Raw genomic sequence first — 16,329 nt, 5'->3', positions numbered from 1 at the left:
GTGATGGTGTGGGGGTGTTTTGCTGGTGACACTGTTGGGGATTTATTCAAAATTGAAGGCACACTGAACCAGCATGGCTACCACAGCATCCTGCAGCGACATGCCATCCCATCCGGTTTGCGTTTAGTTGGACGATCATTTATTTTTCAACAGGACAATGACCCCAAACACACCTCCAGGCTGTGTAAGGGCTATTTGACCAAGAAGGAGAGTGATGGAGTGCTGCGGCAGATGACCTGGCCTCCACAGTCACCGGACCTGAACCCAATGGAGATGGTTTGGGGTGAGCTGGACCGCAGAGTGAAGGCAAAGGGGCCAACAAGTGCTAAACACCTCTGGGAACTCCTTCAAGACTGTTGGAAAACCATTTCAGGTGACTACCTCTTGAAGCTCATGGAGAGAATGCCAAGAGTGTGCAAAGCAGTAATCAGAGCAAAGGGTGGCTATTTTGAAGAAACTAGAATATAAAACATGTTTTCAGTTATTTCACCTTTTTTGTTAAGTACATAACTCCACATGTGTTCATTCATAGTTTTGATGCCTTCAGTGAGAATCTACAATGTAAATAGTCATGAAAATAAAGAAAACGCATTGAATGAGAAGGTGTGTCCAAACTTTTGGCCTGTACTGTATATTCTGAATTGCATACAGTTATAATTAATGCAGGGTGGCACAGTGGTTTAGTGGTTAGCACTGCCGCCTCACAGCAAGAGGGTTCCTGGTTCAGTCCCAGGAGGGAGCCCTTCTGTGCGGAGTTTGCATGTTCTCCTTGTATCAGCGTGGGTTTTCTCCAGGTACTCCGGCTTCCTCCCACAGTCCAAAGACATGCAGATTAATTGGTGACTCTAAATTGTCCGTAGGTGTGAATGTGAGTGTGAATGGTTGTCTGTCTCTATGTGTCAGCCCTGTGATAGTCTGGTGACCTGTCCAGGATGTACCCTGCCTCTCACCCAATGCCAGCTGGGATAGGCTCCAGCCCCCCCGCAACACCCAACAGGACAAGTGGTTATGAAAATGGCTCCGTACATAATGGTTTAGGTGCTAAGGCTGCTCTCACACTGCCAGAATTTTGTTTTATAAGCAATATTTTAAATCCCTTTATTATATTTCCATGAACTTCTCTTTTTTGTAATTAAAACATGACATCATAATAAGCAATTAAAACCTACCATGTGTAATTTGTTTATAATTATGCATTGTAAACTGCTCCTCAGATCGCTAAATTCCCACTGTCATCAGCCTATATATGGTATTTACTGTTGATTTTTTTTGTGTGACATCGCTTACGCCAAACTGTTTCTATCATGCCTCCCTTCAGAAACCAAAAAAAGTTGATGCTTCCCCATCCTTCATTTTTTAATCAATCATTAACAAGAATTGAAGAAGCAATTACTAAAAAAGGATCCATGTTAACTTTGAGTGAAATAATGGTCAGCATGAGTGCATCAGTAAACTCTTGTCTGTTCGTCTTCCCTACATAAATCACTCCATAGTCTTCCCCTGGTCATCCATGCCCCACCTGCAGTGGTTCTATGTCCCCCCAGGGGGGCTCGCCCCACAGTTTGAAAACCACTGACTTGTGCTATCACCTGTAATTGCTCTGTTATCAGTATTCCTTTGAAGACTGTGGCTGTAATACACAAGTTTATACTCTTTTTTTTTTTTTTTTTTTTACATAGTAGTTTAACCAGTAGTGAAAAAACGTATTCAGATTATTTACTCATTATTTAGATTATTACTTGAAGTAACAACATCATAATGTAGAAATGCTCTTTTACAAGGAAAAATCCTACATTCAAATTTTACTGAGGCAAAAGTATTAGCATCAAATAAAGTTAAAGCACCAAAAGTAAATGTACTCATAATGCAGAATGTCCCATTTCAAAATAATAGATTCTATATTAGCAGATTATCATTAATTATTAATGCATTCATGTGTTCATCACTTTAATATTGTGGCTGGTAAAGGTGGAGCTATTTTCAACTACTTTATACACTTCATATAAATTAATATTGTCAAATAAAATTAATATTTTTAAAAAATAATTTCTTTTTACATTTTTTTTTAAATTTTAAAATGTAACTTTTATTCGAGTAAATGTACTTACTTTCCACCACTTACTATAATATTTCTCTGAACAATGATGATGTGTGGTGGTGATACATAATGCGTTTATAGTGATCTTATTGTTGGCTTTTATAGGTCAATTTATATGACTGCTATATAACTACAGTGAGAACTGGGCAAAAATAAATACATAAGTAAATAAATAAATAAATAAAATATATATGTATGACGTCTTCATTGGAGCAGTGATGCCAGTGTCCCTGCTCCCTGACCCTAAACATGTGAATGACATTGCACCCGTCCACACAGCACGTCACCAAGCATGTAGCAGCCAATCACATTCCAGGAAGAGGGCACTGCCGCTTGACGAGCAGCTGCCTCATCCAATCAGCGCTTTACAACGGGCACAAACACCCGCCTTCACTCCGCTTGCAGCCAATTAGGACGGAGCAGTAATTACTAATTCATTACATTGCAAAGGGGAGTGACGCAGTTATTGTAGATCTATAGATATTCCATGCTTTTTTATATGTCCTGAAATAACATTTTATTTCCAAGCTGAGGACGTAAAACCCTTCTCAAAGAAGACTAAGAGGAGAGATTCCCGCTGTCATCTGGAGGCTGTATGTCGAATCTCTGCTCCCCTTGAATTTGGATGCCATTCCGGTTGGAGGTTGCGGTACACCCCGAGGACTAGATGCGATAACCAGGACGAGATATGCCGCAGCCGAAATCACGAAAAATCGCCATCCTCGGTTACAGATCCGTAGGTGAGTCCCGGGCAGACGACGGGGAAGAGGGGCGATGACATCTCAAGGGCCTCGGATGCGACGCTGGGGCTACATTTCAGCGGCCTTTGGGCCATTTCAAGCCCGTTATGCGGGCGGTTTACGCCTCCTGTAATAGACTTAAATTATAGTGAGTGGTTTCTGTCACGCAACATCCCACAGTGGGGCAAAAGAGCGCCACCAGGTGAGCCGTGGCCTTGCGGCTTTATCATGTGAGGCCTGTCGTAATGTGTGCAAGATATATTTCTACGCCAACTGTCTTTATTGATCTCCATCACTGACCTTAACCCTGTGTAGTTAGGGCCATGCTTTGTGAGGGCCCTGAAGGACCCGCCGGGATTTGACGCAGTACTGTGCGGGTAGTTTTAGCCTAAGTGAAACCAAATAAGCGCTGTGTGTATGCGGTGGAGATGATGTTGAGTATGGCAAGATGGCACACGCAGATAGAGGGGCTGGAGGCCCAGCCAGCATACCAGCACTAACGCAAAACCATGTAATATTCCCATAGAGACTTGCATTGTGTGTATGGTTGCCTACTCTATTATAACTTGATATCATAAACATGTATTACAGCAGGGTTTGCATTGTGAGCTTTAATGTCTGCTTGTATTCTAATTGTCAAAGTAGGATTTCCATATAATTTCTTTCCATTCACTAGCTCCTTTTATACAACTTTTGAATTGACACATTTCCAATTATTTTCCCAGCACCTAAAGGCTCCCTCCTCACAACAACACTCTGTGTTTTCCAGGAAAGTCCTCCTTGACAATTCAGTTTGTGGAAGGCCAGTTTGTGGACTCCTATGACCCCACAATAGAAAACAGTAAGTAGGGATTTCGTGCATTTTTACACCTCCATACACACACAGGAAATTGTTTAGTGGCTGTGGTAAGCCACTCAGATCCTGATGCATCACCTCTTGTGATCAGTTTAGGTTGTAGATGACGGCTTAAGCAAAAGCCACATAGAATGTAATAGTCCCTCTGCTCTTTTTTCCTCATGTTGTGTCTCATAAACAGTGCTGGGGAAGCTACTACCTTAGGGAGGAATCTAGTTTAGTTAACCCAAGCTACTTAGAAAAAGTAGTTAAAAAATGATCTAATTGACAATGTACACATGACATGAAATTATAACAAAGTATGAAACAAAAATGTCACACACACCAACAGAAAATGCAACTTTACTGAGGGTTTTTTATTCCAAAAAATGCCCACTTGTTTACAGGTCATACATAAAACAAAAAAATAAAAATAGTATTCATGGAAAAGTTCAACGAATCTGTCAGTTATGGTTTTGTATACAGTGTTTTTCAGTTAGACACCTGCCTTCCAGAGTTCAGCTGGGGGTATTGCACCAAGCAGAATCACTCACTTAGCCAGGTAACATCTAAAATACAGGGTTTCTACAGGTCCTTAAAAAGTCTTAGAATGTCTTAAATTCAGATTTGAAGGGTTTTAAATATTTTCTGTCACATTACCGTTAACATTTCTCCAGCCTGACAGACCCAAAGTCTGTTTACAATCATCAGACAGACAGAAGAATTGCATTATAAATAGCATTTATGATGAGATTGCGATGAGATTTTGTTTTCTTTTTACATTAAACACATTAAACTTAAACTCACCCATTTGTTGTCACATTTCCTTGCTGTTCATTTTTAACTGACGTCAGTTTGTTTACTTGGAAAGAGCTCATACACATTTGTGTCAAACACACACATAAATATATATAATGTGTATTTCCACTGCAGGTTTGGTCTTAAATTTTATATGAGGTGGTATTAAAAATGTCTTAAATAGTCTTAAATTCATCTTGTTTATATCTGTAGACACCCTGAAACGACATGCAACTACTTCTCTAAACATTTCCTTTTAATATGAGAAATTGTGGTCAAAGTGGGTTCAATTGCAGTTGAGATGAGATAGTAAGATAACATTTAAAAAAATCATTCCTTTCTTTTTATGGCTGAAAATTGTTTGTAGTTTCAGTAGTTAACACAACAAAAATGTCTCTGCAGGTCATGTAACTGTTTGGATCACTGTGCAACTATAAATGTAGCTGAACTACTAGCAAGCTAAAGCAGAATGTAGTTAAACTACTAGTTTAATTACGCACATACTGAATATACAATATATGAGCACATATGTGAGGTATCTGCGTATTATCCTGTGACACTTTACCTACTGTGGTACATCAGTTATCCATGTGTCAAGTTAGGCTGCTGGTCAAAGCTCTTGATTATACAAAGTAGAGTCTGGTTAGTTTTAGAGAGCCCAAAATCAAAGATTTGTCTCAGAGGGCTTCAGTCTGAACAACATATGACACCTTCTGTCATTAGAGCTTCAATTCTGATAAAAAAAAAAGAAGATATAAGATTGGCGTGTATTTTTTAAATCTATATTTTAATTATTGTTAGAAGGTTCTCATCACAGCACAAGAGTACTAAGACTAAACTCCACCGCAAAAAACACTGATTTTGCTCGTAATGTAGAGTCAGATGACCGGAGCAGTTACACCAAACTTGGTTTAAAAACACTGGTTTTAACTCTCCCTACAGAGTCAGATGACAGGAGCGCTAATGCAAAACTCCTTCAGCTACATCTTGCGGCCCTCCTCAGTGGATGGAGTTGCTCAGTTGCTGGGGAGATGGTTTAGTTGATCTGTGGTCATGTAATCTCTGAAGACAGATTCTGCAATTTACATTGTAGAATCTGTCAGCAGCCCTGTGTGAAAGACAACTACATATGCGCTTTAGCCAATCACAATGGAGGGGGCGTGGCCGAGATGTGCCGGTGTCCCCAGGAAATGTGTACCTAAAGAAACAGCAAGCTCCGTGTCCATAGCGACCGCTCCACCCAAAACGCCGTCTCATCAACGTGAAAAAAAAAAAAATTTTTCCAGTGGATGTCTTAGTTACAACATGATTGAGCAAACTGGAGTAGTTTCATGTCGTATCCGACAACGGGAGGCTTTTAACAGATAACGTCCTGATGTTAGCTTTGCTAACTGTCCCTGTCAGCTGCAGCCACTGCTGCTTTCTAGACACTGTGATTTCCCATGACTGAATAAATACCACACATAGCAACACAAAACTGCTTTGCTAGCTCACTCATGTAGTAACTAAGAAACTAAGATATCCGCTGGAAAAAATATTTTATTCACTGACCGTTTAAGAGTTATTACCTTATTTTTATACAGTCTATGGTTATTACAGACACCGCTAACGGCTAACGTTAACAGCTAACGGTTAGCCCAGCTAATCTACGATAACCATGTTAATTACAAAACACACAGAAATAGTAACGTTTGTTCAATCATTGTGTTTATAGACTTTACAAACATCAGATTAGTCTACACGGTGATATAGTGACGTGAAAAATGTGATATATAGCTAAACTGCTGGTTTTCTACCCGAAGTATTTGTAAACAACACGGCGATTCCCTGGGGGCACCGCCGGAAGTGAAGGGCGTGAGCGATCGCCGAGGCCCCTGCACTTCCGTTAGTCGAAAAACTCCGGGCTGTGCCTCCAGAGGTAAAGGAAGAACTTGATGTCTAGACTTGATGCGTGTAACCATCAGTCTAGACATTTTAATTGTGCATCCTTATAACTGTGCAACATGATGTCAGTGAAAGAAGAACACAGAGCTGTTACCCAGCAGCAGGGTGAAATGTTCCCTCCAAACCAATGTGTCCAAACACTCCAGCAGCTGATTACACCACACAGAGAAAACTTTCTTTTGCGGAGCTTTTGAGAAATCAGCCGTCGTAGTGTTTGGCCAAAGATAAACCTCTAAACCTGACTCCGATGGTATAAGCTTTGAAATCACAGACTAAGAGAGGGAATGTAGCTTGGAGGTACTTTAACGGTACATTTTGCCAAAGGAGAGAACATACAGGAATTCATCAACCACCTAAGCACACATATTCCCAGACACCCCAGAGATTTGAGTCTTAAACTTCACCTGTAGGCTGTTTTTCTTTCTCCCCGACATGTTCGCTCACACATCGCCCTGCGTTTCTCGAGTGTGTGGTCTGTATCTATAAATAATCTCGGGATGGTTAACATAAAGTGAAGTGTCAGCGTTATCAGCGTGATGCTGCAGGCAGTGCAATCCCTCAGTCCTGTAGATAATGTGACCCATCTCCAGGCAGATATTGACATTCCATTCCTGTACTGGATGAACTCAGTGGTACCAAAATGGATCCGTAAGGAGATCTGCACTGTGAAAACATAGAGTAATGAAGATACAGTATAGCGCTGTATGGCCGAAACGGTGCTGTATTTGTCTGTGTTAGTACTCTCCGTCCATTTATAGATTTTTATTTGTCATTTCTATTGGTTAATGTCTAGTTTGTCTTTTCTTTTAACTGCAGCATTTACTAAAATGATCACAATAAATGGACAAGAGTACCATCTGCAGCTGGTAGACACAGCAGGACAGGTAAGATCATCGATTTTTATGTAAATATGTGCTGTTACGATAATGATATTTCATAGTTTGTGTTAATTTTGCTTCATTACTTGGTCTTCTGTTCCAAATCTAACCTTTCTGTCTCTACAGGATGAGTACTCCATCTTCCCACAGACCTACTCCATAGATATCAACGGTTACATTCTGGTCTATTCAGTTACATCCAATAAAAGGTATACTTTCACTGCCCTTTTTTTAAAGAAAACAAATCTCTGCAAAGTTCTGTATGATGACTTGAACTGCGCCAAAATGCTGAAGAAGAATCTTTCCACTTGTGTGTTCCAGCTTTGAAGTTGTACAAGTTATCCATGAAAAACTATTGGACATGGTGGGGAAAGTTCAGTAAGTACGGCTTCGTCGTCGTCTTTTGCTTCCCGAAGCAAAACGTATGCAATATATCGAGCATAAATGACGATGTGTTTTCTCTTCTCTCCAACGCAGAGTTCCAATTATGCTTGTCGGAAACAAGAATGACCTACATATGGAGCGGTATGTCCTCACACACACCTAAATTGTACATTAGGTCCACCATAGTCAGTACACATCGAATGATGACTAAATCTTGCCAGATTTAGTCATCATTCCTGTATCATTTTTTATCATTTTGTGGGCTTTTGTTGGCAGAAATTCAAAACCAAACATGCCTGACACATGACACGCAAACAGGAATACAGAGCAGATGTTAATATTTGGTTCACAGACGACCCTAAAGAAGGAGGAAGCCAATTTGTACGAAGCGAGCGTAGTTATACTGCTTGCCTGGCCTTTGCAAATATACCATACTCAGTGGAGGCGTTTATAAGAGCAGATTCCTTCAGATTTGAACTCTGTGGGTTGAACTCTGCAGCCTTACTCTGAAATATTTATGTATTTTATCCTGTTGGGTTTTTTCTTCTTCTTTAGAGTAATCAGTTGTGAAGAAGGAAAAGCATTAGCTGAATCCTGGAACGCTGCCTTCATGGAGTCCTCAGCTAAAGAGAACCAGGTAAGAGCCGACTGCAAAGAGATAAGGACTTTGTTTATGTTTGATTGGGTTGTTATCAAGGCCTATCTGTTATAAATAGTAGTTGGCAATAATTTGATGGTTCAGTTTGCACAAAGGTTGTGATCGGTCTGACAAAGGGCTCAAGAGCTAATTTTACAAATCAAGACCAGTTTACTCATCATGAGGAGCAGCCTGTGAACATAGTGTTATAATGTCTGTGGCTCTGAAGGGAAATTCTTTAAAGATGCATTGTTTATAAAACATTTGGGGGCAGAAGAGATGCTATCAAGTGGCATTATGGGGAGTGAAGGACCTATAACTGGGACTGCAGGTCTGGATATCTCAGTGTCCACTGCATACATGTTGTAATAAATCACTTGAATTCCTCTTTTTACTCTATCAGACCCCTTTCTCGATGCTTACGTTTGGCCAGCACTTATTCAGTATTACCATTATATTATTTTGCCTTCTGTAAGTTCCTCTTTATAAAGTACTTTTCATTGATAGTACACACTGGAGTCTAATTGTGTGCCCGAACGTATATTAAAAAGTTCACAAGAAACTCTGGAAGGTATATTATCAAAACAAACTTAACAGTAACCAAATGAGTTTGTATAATGTCAGAGGGGTGACAGACTATTACCCGATTAGTTCTCCTCAGCTCTACAGAGTGTTTGTTGCCATTTTTACATAGACATCCCATAATAGGGTATCAACAAACACCCTTCATTAGGCTGGCTTTACTTTTTGTATAAAGAACCAAACAGTACCAGCATAACGCCACCTGAGTGTGTGATGTTAGATACCATTAGCATGCCGGCGTTCCGGAACAAAAGAGCTGTGACAGGTGTGACATGTAAAACAACAGCATCAGCCTCTAGTGTGACATACTATATATGTGGGAACACTGGCAGGGCGACATCCAGCATTAAAAGACCCCGCTCCCCGTGTGGGCGGGGTCGATTCGGGTTCGATTCAAACTTGTGGCCCTTTGCTACATGTCATGCCCCCTCTCTCAGACTTTTCCTGTCTATCTGGCTGTCTTGTCAATAACCATAAAACTCCCCCCCAGAAAATAAAGAACCCTCTCCTCGAAGGGTAAGGAACTCCCAGACCCCCTAATGTCAACAATTTATGGACATTTTCAGTTACTCTTCTTCTTATTTGAGTTAGCTGCTAACTGCTGCTAGCTGCTTTTTGAATCTCCCAACACTGGGTAACACACAGAACACATCGTCAAAACATCACACCCATGCCATTTTGCCGGCTCACATTGTCCCCACATTCTGCGATCGTACCTTTTGTACAAAATGGCGAGGCGGAATAAAGGCGCTTTATTGTCTATTTCATTCTCAATGCTCTCTACAGCAGGCAGTTGTTCAGCTTTAAAAACCAGAACTGTAACCACAGTTAAAAGAGAGTGACTATGTAACTTACATTCATTAAGTGGCCTGAAGCAAGACTCTCAATCAATGCTAATGTGTCTTTGGATGCATAGATAACTGTTTGCCACCAGGTTTGCTGTATTAACTCAAGAATAATATGTCAACGTTGTGTTCAGGGCTTGTTGCACTGCCCCCAAGTGGCCAAAAATATCATTTCATGTACAGATACCAAGATACAGCATGTTGTATTCGCTCCTCTGTAGATTGTCTTCAATTCTGTTCAGGCAGAGGTACAAGTTTGGCCAACATGAGCTAAAAGTAAGCAGCAAACTTGCACCAGGAACAACAGGGATCATATTTAAGATTCAGGAAGTCTGTTAATGTGCTTCAAATCAAGTTAGCGAAAACACATTGCTCGACTGTCTTTAAAGGCACATAAAAACAACGCCATCCTTGTTGAGCCTAAAACCAGCGAGGCTCCACTGAATGTAGCGTGTTCTGGAAAATTCAAAGTGGTGTGACTGAAACATGTGACAGAGTCCTGTGTGTGTGTGTGTGTGTGTGTGTGTGTGTGTGTATCTGTGTGTGTATGTGTGTGTGCATTTTGCTTTCTCTCTCTCAGACGGCTGTGGAGGTTTTCCGGAGGATGATCCTGGAGGCAGAGAAGATGGACGGCGGCGTGCAGCCAGGAAAAACGTCCTGCTCCATGATGTAGAGCCGCCCAATCAACACACAGGACACTGCACTGGGATATCCCGTTACTTGAAGGCTAGCTGCCAGTTCTCCTCCACCTCAGCTGACTCCACCCCTCCAGGGTCCTAAATATCCAATACTGTCTATTTATGGCTCTGATTCCACTGTTATTTATCAGTATTTCCGATTCCCTTTTGTCATCCTCGTTTTTCTTTGTGTGTTTGATAAAAAAAAAAAAAAAAAGAAAGGATGAGTGGCGGTTCCCTTGTCTTATATTTCCCACAATCCACCCCTCCTCCATCTCTGTGCTCAGCACTGATGCAAAACACAGAACTTCATTTGGGTGTATCAGAAAAAATGATTTCCTGTGCTCGGTAATAACGACAACCGAGATAGTAGTGGCTTGATGCATCTTAGCTTCTCATTATGCAGCTCCCATATAGGCAACGAGTCCCTCTCTGTTTAAATAACAAGAGATAAGAGAAATGTCATGTCTGCCATGCACACGCTCGGAAAATGGATAAGTAAACACAGACGTTTCTTCTGATACATCACCAGCTGTTTGGTCCCTCCAATATATACAGCTCTTTTTCTACTTCCATCTCCACACAGTACCCACTTCTCTGTCCCCCTCAGTTTGTTTTCATAGCGGTTACTGTCAGCCAAAAAAAAAAAAAGGTAAAAAAAATCTGCATCCATTTTCTAATGTTGAAAATGTTGTACAAATGTTTTTGATTGTAATCATTAAAGCAAAAAGTGGTTATGTAACGCAGGGCTGAGTGTGGATTATTACTTTGGCAGATCAGTGAGATTTTTGTCAACTGGGAGGCAGGGCAAGGTTATTTTTTTACTAGCTATCTAAGATCATTCATACTGCTTCACAGAAGGGATAAAAAGCTGGTAATAAATACAGCAGGCGCAGAAATTTAAAAGGATAAAATACACTGAGGAGGGCGCAGGCAGGAAGTGCACAGCAGATAATGATCTAAGTTTTTGAGATGCAGTACAAAGAAGGGATGGGTGACATCAGAATCATGTATTTCTGAAGCTTTGTTCCATCTCTGCATACACTAAATGCTGCCTATCAATGTTATCTTTTAACAATTAGCATACCACTAAGAGACCTGAGAGAGTTCAGTGTAGTAGTACACAACCAGAGATCTGTCTTGCTTCTATATTAATGGTAACATTATAGACAGGCATGTGTTTTAAAGGGCCTTCTTTCAATGTATTTTTTTCTGTTGGGAGTGATCCTGCATAGACACACAATTTTCCTGCTTTGGTTTAAAGGTTTTGTCTGCTCTTCTTACTGGTTTCAACTGGGCGGGGCTCACTTACAAAAAGATAATGTCACATAATTCACAGTGAGGATTTAGCAATATTAAAATCTGAATCTCATGACAGCTGGCGGGTTGTTGGCTCACTGTCAGTCAAATCTGGCTGAACCACACCCTCATAGACTTGGGGCACGTTCAATCTGAAAATGGTGTGCACTGCTTTACTATGGTTTCCAGGTTGAACGACTTGTCTCCTGTGCAGTGGGTTTTGAGGTGCGCTTGTGTGTCATGAGTGTATCCAATCAGCAGTGACATGTAAACCAAATTCTGGTAAATCTGTATTTATTGTAGGCCTACATATATTTTTTTTATTTCATGCTTGCTTTGGTAATGTAAACATGTTTCTCATGCCAATAAAGCCCCTTTGAATTGAATTGAATTAAAGCAACACTTACCTTTCTGGAAATTTTACGCTTTTCTTTGTTTAGGTTAAAATGCTATTAATAAGCTGATGGCACACTGAAGTGATAAAAACTCATAATTGTACAATTCTCATATGGTTCTAAGAAAACTCCGACCAATCATTGCATTCTGACCGAATGCAATGATTGGCTGAGCATCCTGTCTGTCTTCCTCACGTGGAGGCCTCCGACTGGACTGATGTAACCGCTTGCATAACATGCAGATGCAGCTTCATCCTGAGCTAAAAAGGGACAAGATGGTCGCAGAGTTTCTGCTGGACCGGTATTTTTAGTTTGCCTCTAATGTAACATTGGCTATAACGTTATGACAGCACAGCATCCAGTTGCTAACGGTTAGCCTACTGTAGCTTAACGTTGCCTGAGCCTCAGTATTATCTTCCTTTTTTGTTGCCAGTCACCAGTACTATCTAACGTTAGCGTTTACGTCATATAAAACTCATCAGTCATCACTGACCCTGGATAAAACACTCCAGGGTTGCGTTTGACTGTGCAAGACAGGTAACGTTATTTTTAGTTTGCTTCTAATATAACATATAACGTTATATATGACTACACAACATCCAGTTGCTAATGGCTAACGTTAGCCTACTGTAGTGTAGCCACTGAAACATTAACGTTATCTTCCTTGTGCGTTTCCACTTACTAGTAACGTTAACGCTACTATCTAACGTTAGCACTGTAACCTTATTCTAAAACTCATCAGTCATCACTGACTCCGGTTGAGTTTTAAAACTACACTCGCTCTCCTCTTCTCACGTTACCTTGCCAACACCTACGTCCATCATAGGCGTACTAAGGACGTAATGGAGGAGCGGGGAGTGGGACTTTGGAGGGAGGTGGAGTTGTGGATGTTCAAATTTTTACAAGTGCTGTGTGAAATGCAAGAAAGGAAAGAGTAGCTTTTATGGCACAATTTTCATAGGCAGTGCACCTGCATAACACAACAGGGTGTTCAACGCATCCCATTTCTGTTTAAAGAATTGTTTTGCTAGTTGCCAAATGAAGCAGATTAGCAGTTTTTCTCTTAAAGGAACAGTCCACTCCGAAATCATAAATACATAATCTTCCTCTTACCCATAGTGCTATTTATCTATCCAGATTGTTTTAGTGTGAGTTGCCGAGTGTTGGAGAAATTGGTCTGCCCTCTCTCAAATATAAAGGAACTAGTTGGCACTTGGCTTGTGGTGCTCAAAGCTAGTAGGAACTTTTTTTTCTTTTTTTTTTCACCGCATACACCTACTAGCTCACCTAGCACCACTGCGCTAGCTTACATTACAGCACAGCTGAAGAGGACGCCATTAATGCATACATCTCACGCTGTCACAAGCTTCTCCATGAGTTGATGCATGCGTCCTTTTGCGCAGTGATATTGTTGACAGGTGTAGTTCAGTACATGAAAATGCTCACAACAAGGTCTGTAGATTATCTTGAGCAACAGGGTTATGATCTCTGAGCAGAGGCATTGCTGTTGAGCACCACAAGCTGAGTGCTGTCTAGTTACATTATATTCAAGAGAAGGCAGACATCTCTATGGCCGATATCTCCAACACTCTCACCAAAAAAATCTAGATTGATAAAAAGCACTACATGTAAGAGGAAAAAAGTACTTGTGATTTTGGCATGAAGTGTCCCTTTAATAAATCATACCTGAGGATGTTCTTTGAAACTTTGAGGTCAGTTTTGGTCATGAATATTTCATGTTATAGAGTAGTTAGGTCAAAAGTCAGTGCAAAGCCCCGAGAACTGCTGTGATATGCTTTTCTTCATCTCTGATAGCATAGATGTCTAACAGTGGCAGCAGTTTTCTGAATGAGCTCAAGTTATCTGAGCACCTTTTTGAGGTCACAAGAGAAAAGGCTATTACAATAACCCAACCTGCTGAACATGCAACTCTTGCCTGAACATGAACCCTCTAACTCCTTGTATTTTTCATACTATGCAGACTTTGTTTTTGACTTGATGTGGCTCTCCAAAAGAATGAGAACTTTCTTTTTGTGGAAACATTTTTTTATTTATCATGGGAAAAGATTGACGGAGCAGATTTTATAAGGTACTGTGGCTTCTTTGAACTCATGCATGTATTCACACCTGGGAGCCCCTTGCAGCAGTCGGCGGGAGTCATTGGGTTTAAGTGCCGTGCTCAAAGATGCTCCAATACATTGTGATATTAAAAGGTGTTGCACATGTCTCCGGTACAGCAGTTGACATTGATGTAGGCGTTGAGCTTCAGCAATTCGCAGTCTTCCAGAGCCATGCATTTCTGGTACTGGCCATCTAAGAAAGTTAAAAAGGAAAAGGTTATTTTGTGGCAGTCGTGCCAATACATTTTGACACCTGATTCCCGAACATCTGTTTAAGTTATCTGACATGCAGCTGACTTTCTAGCGTACATTACCTTGCGTGATACTGGTTTTATACATTTTTAAAAACTTAAACTAATTAATTTACACCACCAATCATGGCCCTAGCCATCTAATTTTGGTACCACGGTACTCATGCAAATATTTTTCTTCAATAAACTTCCCCTTTAATACAACTATAATTCATTCATGTACTGAGTCCATGTATTTGTTAATGATACAACAGTTTGAGCATGAAGAGAAACTCACGTGGTGCTTTGAGGAATCTCACAGCGGCACAGGCATCCTTCCCTGGTTTACATGCCTCCACACTGAGCTCACAGGTTCCTCCAGCCGTTTTAGAGACACACCGGTGACAGTTCAGAGCTTCACCTGAAAACCGTTAAAAACAATATTTCAGTCATTGTACTTTTCTTGTTGGCCCATGGGTAGATTATGAGACAGTGGGACCATGGGCACAGATAGGCAAAAGGTCCCACCATCTCTTCTACATAAGGTGCAAGACACACCAACTTCGTGATGGTTTTGCCCATTTTTTTGTTGCTGTTTTGCATCTTTTTGGTCATTTTGTGTCACTTTGCAGTTCCTTTGCATCTCTGTGAGGTCAGTCTCTTTCTGGTTGGTGACATTTTGCAAGGCCAAGGAGGCCCCTGATACTTTGGACCCCTGGTTCTTTGCCCTTTAGGCCCCTTCAGTAACCCAGCCACCCTGTGGTCTAATTAAATTCAAGCCATAATGTGGCCCATGTGTTCTCCGCAGGGAATCTATCTTAGGAAAATGAGCATTTGCAAGTTATTTGTCAGCTTTACTCTGCTTTGATAATTAAGGGGTGCTCAAAGCCACACTGAGCTGTCACAGGTAAGTCAGTTACTTTCACGTCTTGGATATGACTCCTACAATCTGCAAAAGGCAAAGACTGTCTTGGAATTGTGTTTCGTGTTCAGCAATGACTAAGAAAGAAAGTAGACGTCTCTGTTGCACAGCAGCACAGGTTGTGTTTATTCAGTGGAGAATCAGTGACAGACTCACCAGCTGTAAACAGCAGGGCGATGGTTAAAGCCAAGACCAACAACTTCATTGTTCTGTTCAGTGCTGCAGCCTACGAGAGATAAAGCACAGAATTTATTATATAGTGTGCACAATACTTGTGGTACTCCAGATTTCAAGACATGTCTCACTGAATAGTGTTTTAATCTATGTCTATACTTACAGGTGATTGTCTCACAATTTTTTGGAATTGATTTAAAATATATAGTACATAAAAATTCTAGGCAAAAACAGGTGCAATAGCAAAGAATAGTCAGTCTCATATTAATTTTAAATTGATTGTTATATAACATATTTCAACCAAGAACAGAAGGTTAAAAAATTTGACATCTCAAGCAGTTCTATGAGTACCTACCTTGCTGATTCGTCTGTGTCGACTCCTGACAATGACTGAGACGTATCCATCCCCTCTCCCTCTTTTATACCTGCTCATACTTTGTCCTGTCATGGTAACGTCCCATTAAGTGGTGTATCTCTGTTAAGTCTATATGTTTAGCACTTCACTTACACAGGGTGCACTGTGTTCAGGGGTTACAGTTTCCCAATGCTCAGATTCCTGCATTATGCAAGAGCTGTCCACCCTTTGTCCACCACTGTATATAATTTATGAGGCTTTTGCAAATATTAATGTATGCATTTGTCACACACTCAGATAAAGATTTATATTAGCTGGATTTAAACCTTAAGAGGACAAGAGGATATTAGTGGAAAGGTACAGCATGTTTGCTTTGGGTGGATTATGTCCAATATAAGGTTTAATACATTTAGCTA

At 40.7% G+C, this 16,329-nt stretch overlaps 2 protein-coding genes across 2 annotated transcripts; one reads left to right on the top strand and one right to left on the bottom strand.

The window, feature by feature from the left end:
* Positions 1 to 2,523: 2,523 nt before the first annotated feature.
* Positions 2,524 to 11,160, top strand: rheb (Ras homolog, mTORC1 binding). Its single transcript, XM_049598895.1, has 8 exons — positions 2,524 to 2,838; positions 3,608 to 3,679; positions 7,232 to 7,299; positions 7,420 to 7,502; positions 7,615 to 7,671; positions 7,771 to 7,818; positions 8,233 to 8,314; positions 10,322 to 11,160. The coding sequence occupies exons 1-8, from the start codon at positions 2,787 to 2,789 to the stop codon at positions 10,412 to 10,414; spliced, it is 555 nt and encodes a 184-aa protein (XP_049454852.1). The 5' UTR covers positions 2,524 to 2,786; the 3' UTR covers positions 10,415 to 11,160.
* A 2,982-nt stretch (positions 11,161 to 14,142) lies between these two features.
* On the bottom strand, positions 14,143 to 16,052 carry ly97.3 (lymphocyte antigen 97, tandem duplicate 3). Its single transcript, XM_049598143.1, has 4 exons — positions 15,914 to 16,052; positions 15,541 to 15,610; positions 14,761 to 14,883; positions 14,143 to 14,425 (listed from the first exon to the last, which is right to left on the bottom strand). The coding sequence occupies exons 1-4, from the start codon at positions 16,004 to 16,006 to the stop codon at positions 14,319 to 14,321; spliced, it is 393 nt and encodes a 130-aa protein (XP_049454100.1). The 5' UTR covers positions 16,007 to 16,052; the 3' UTR covers positions 14,143 to 14,318.
* Between the last annotated feature and the right edge of the window lie 277 nt (positions 16,053 to 16,329).

This window comes from Epinephelus fuscoguttatus, linkage group LG15 (genome assembly GCF_011397635.1).
Source record: "Epinephelus fuscoguttatus linkage group LG15, E.fuscoguttatus.final_Chr_v1".
NCBI lineage: Eukaryota > Metazoa > Chordata > Actinopteri > Perciformes > Serranidae > Epinephelus > Epinephelus fuscoguttatus.
The sequence above is the reverse complement of the archived record's forward strand: the minus strand, read 5'-3'. Positions and strand labels throughout refer to the sequence as shown.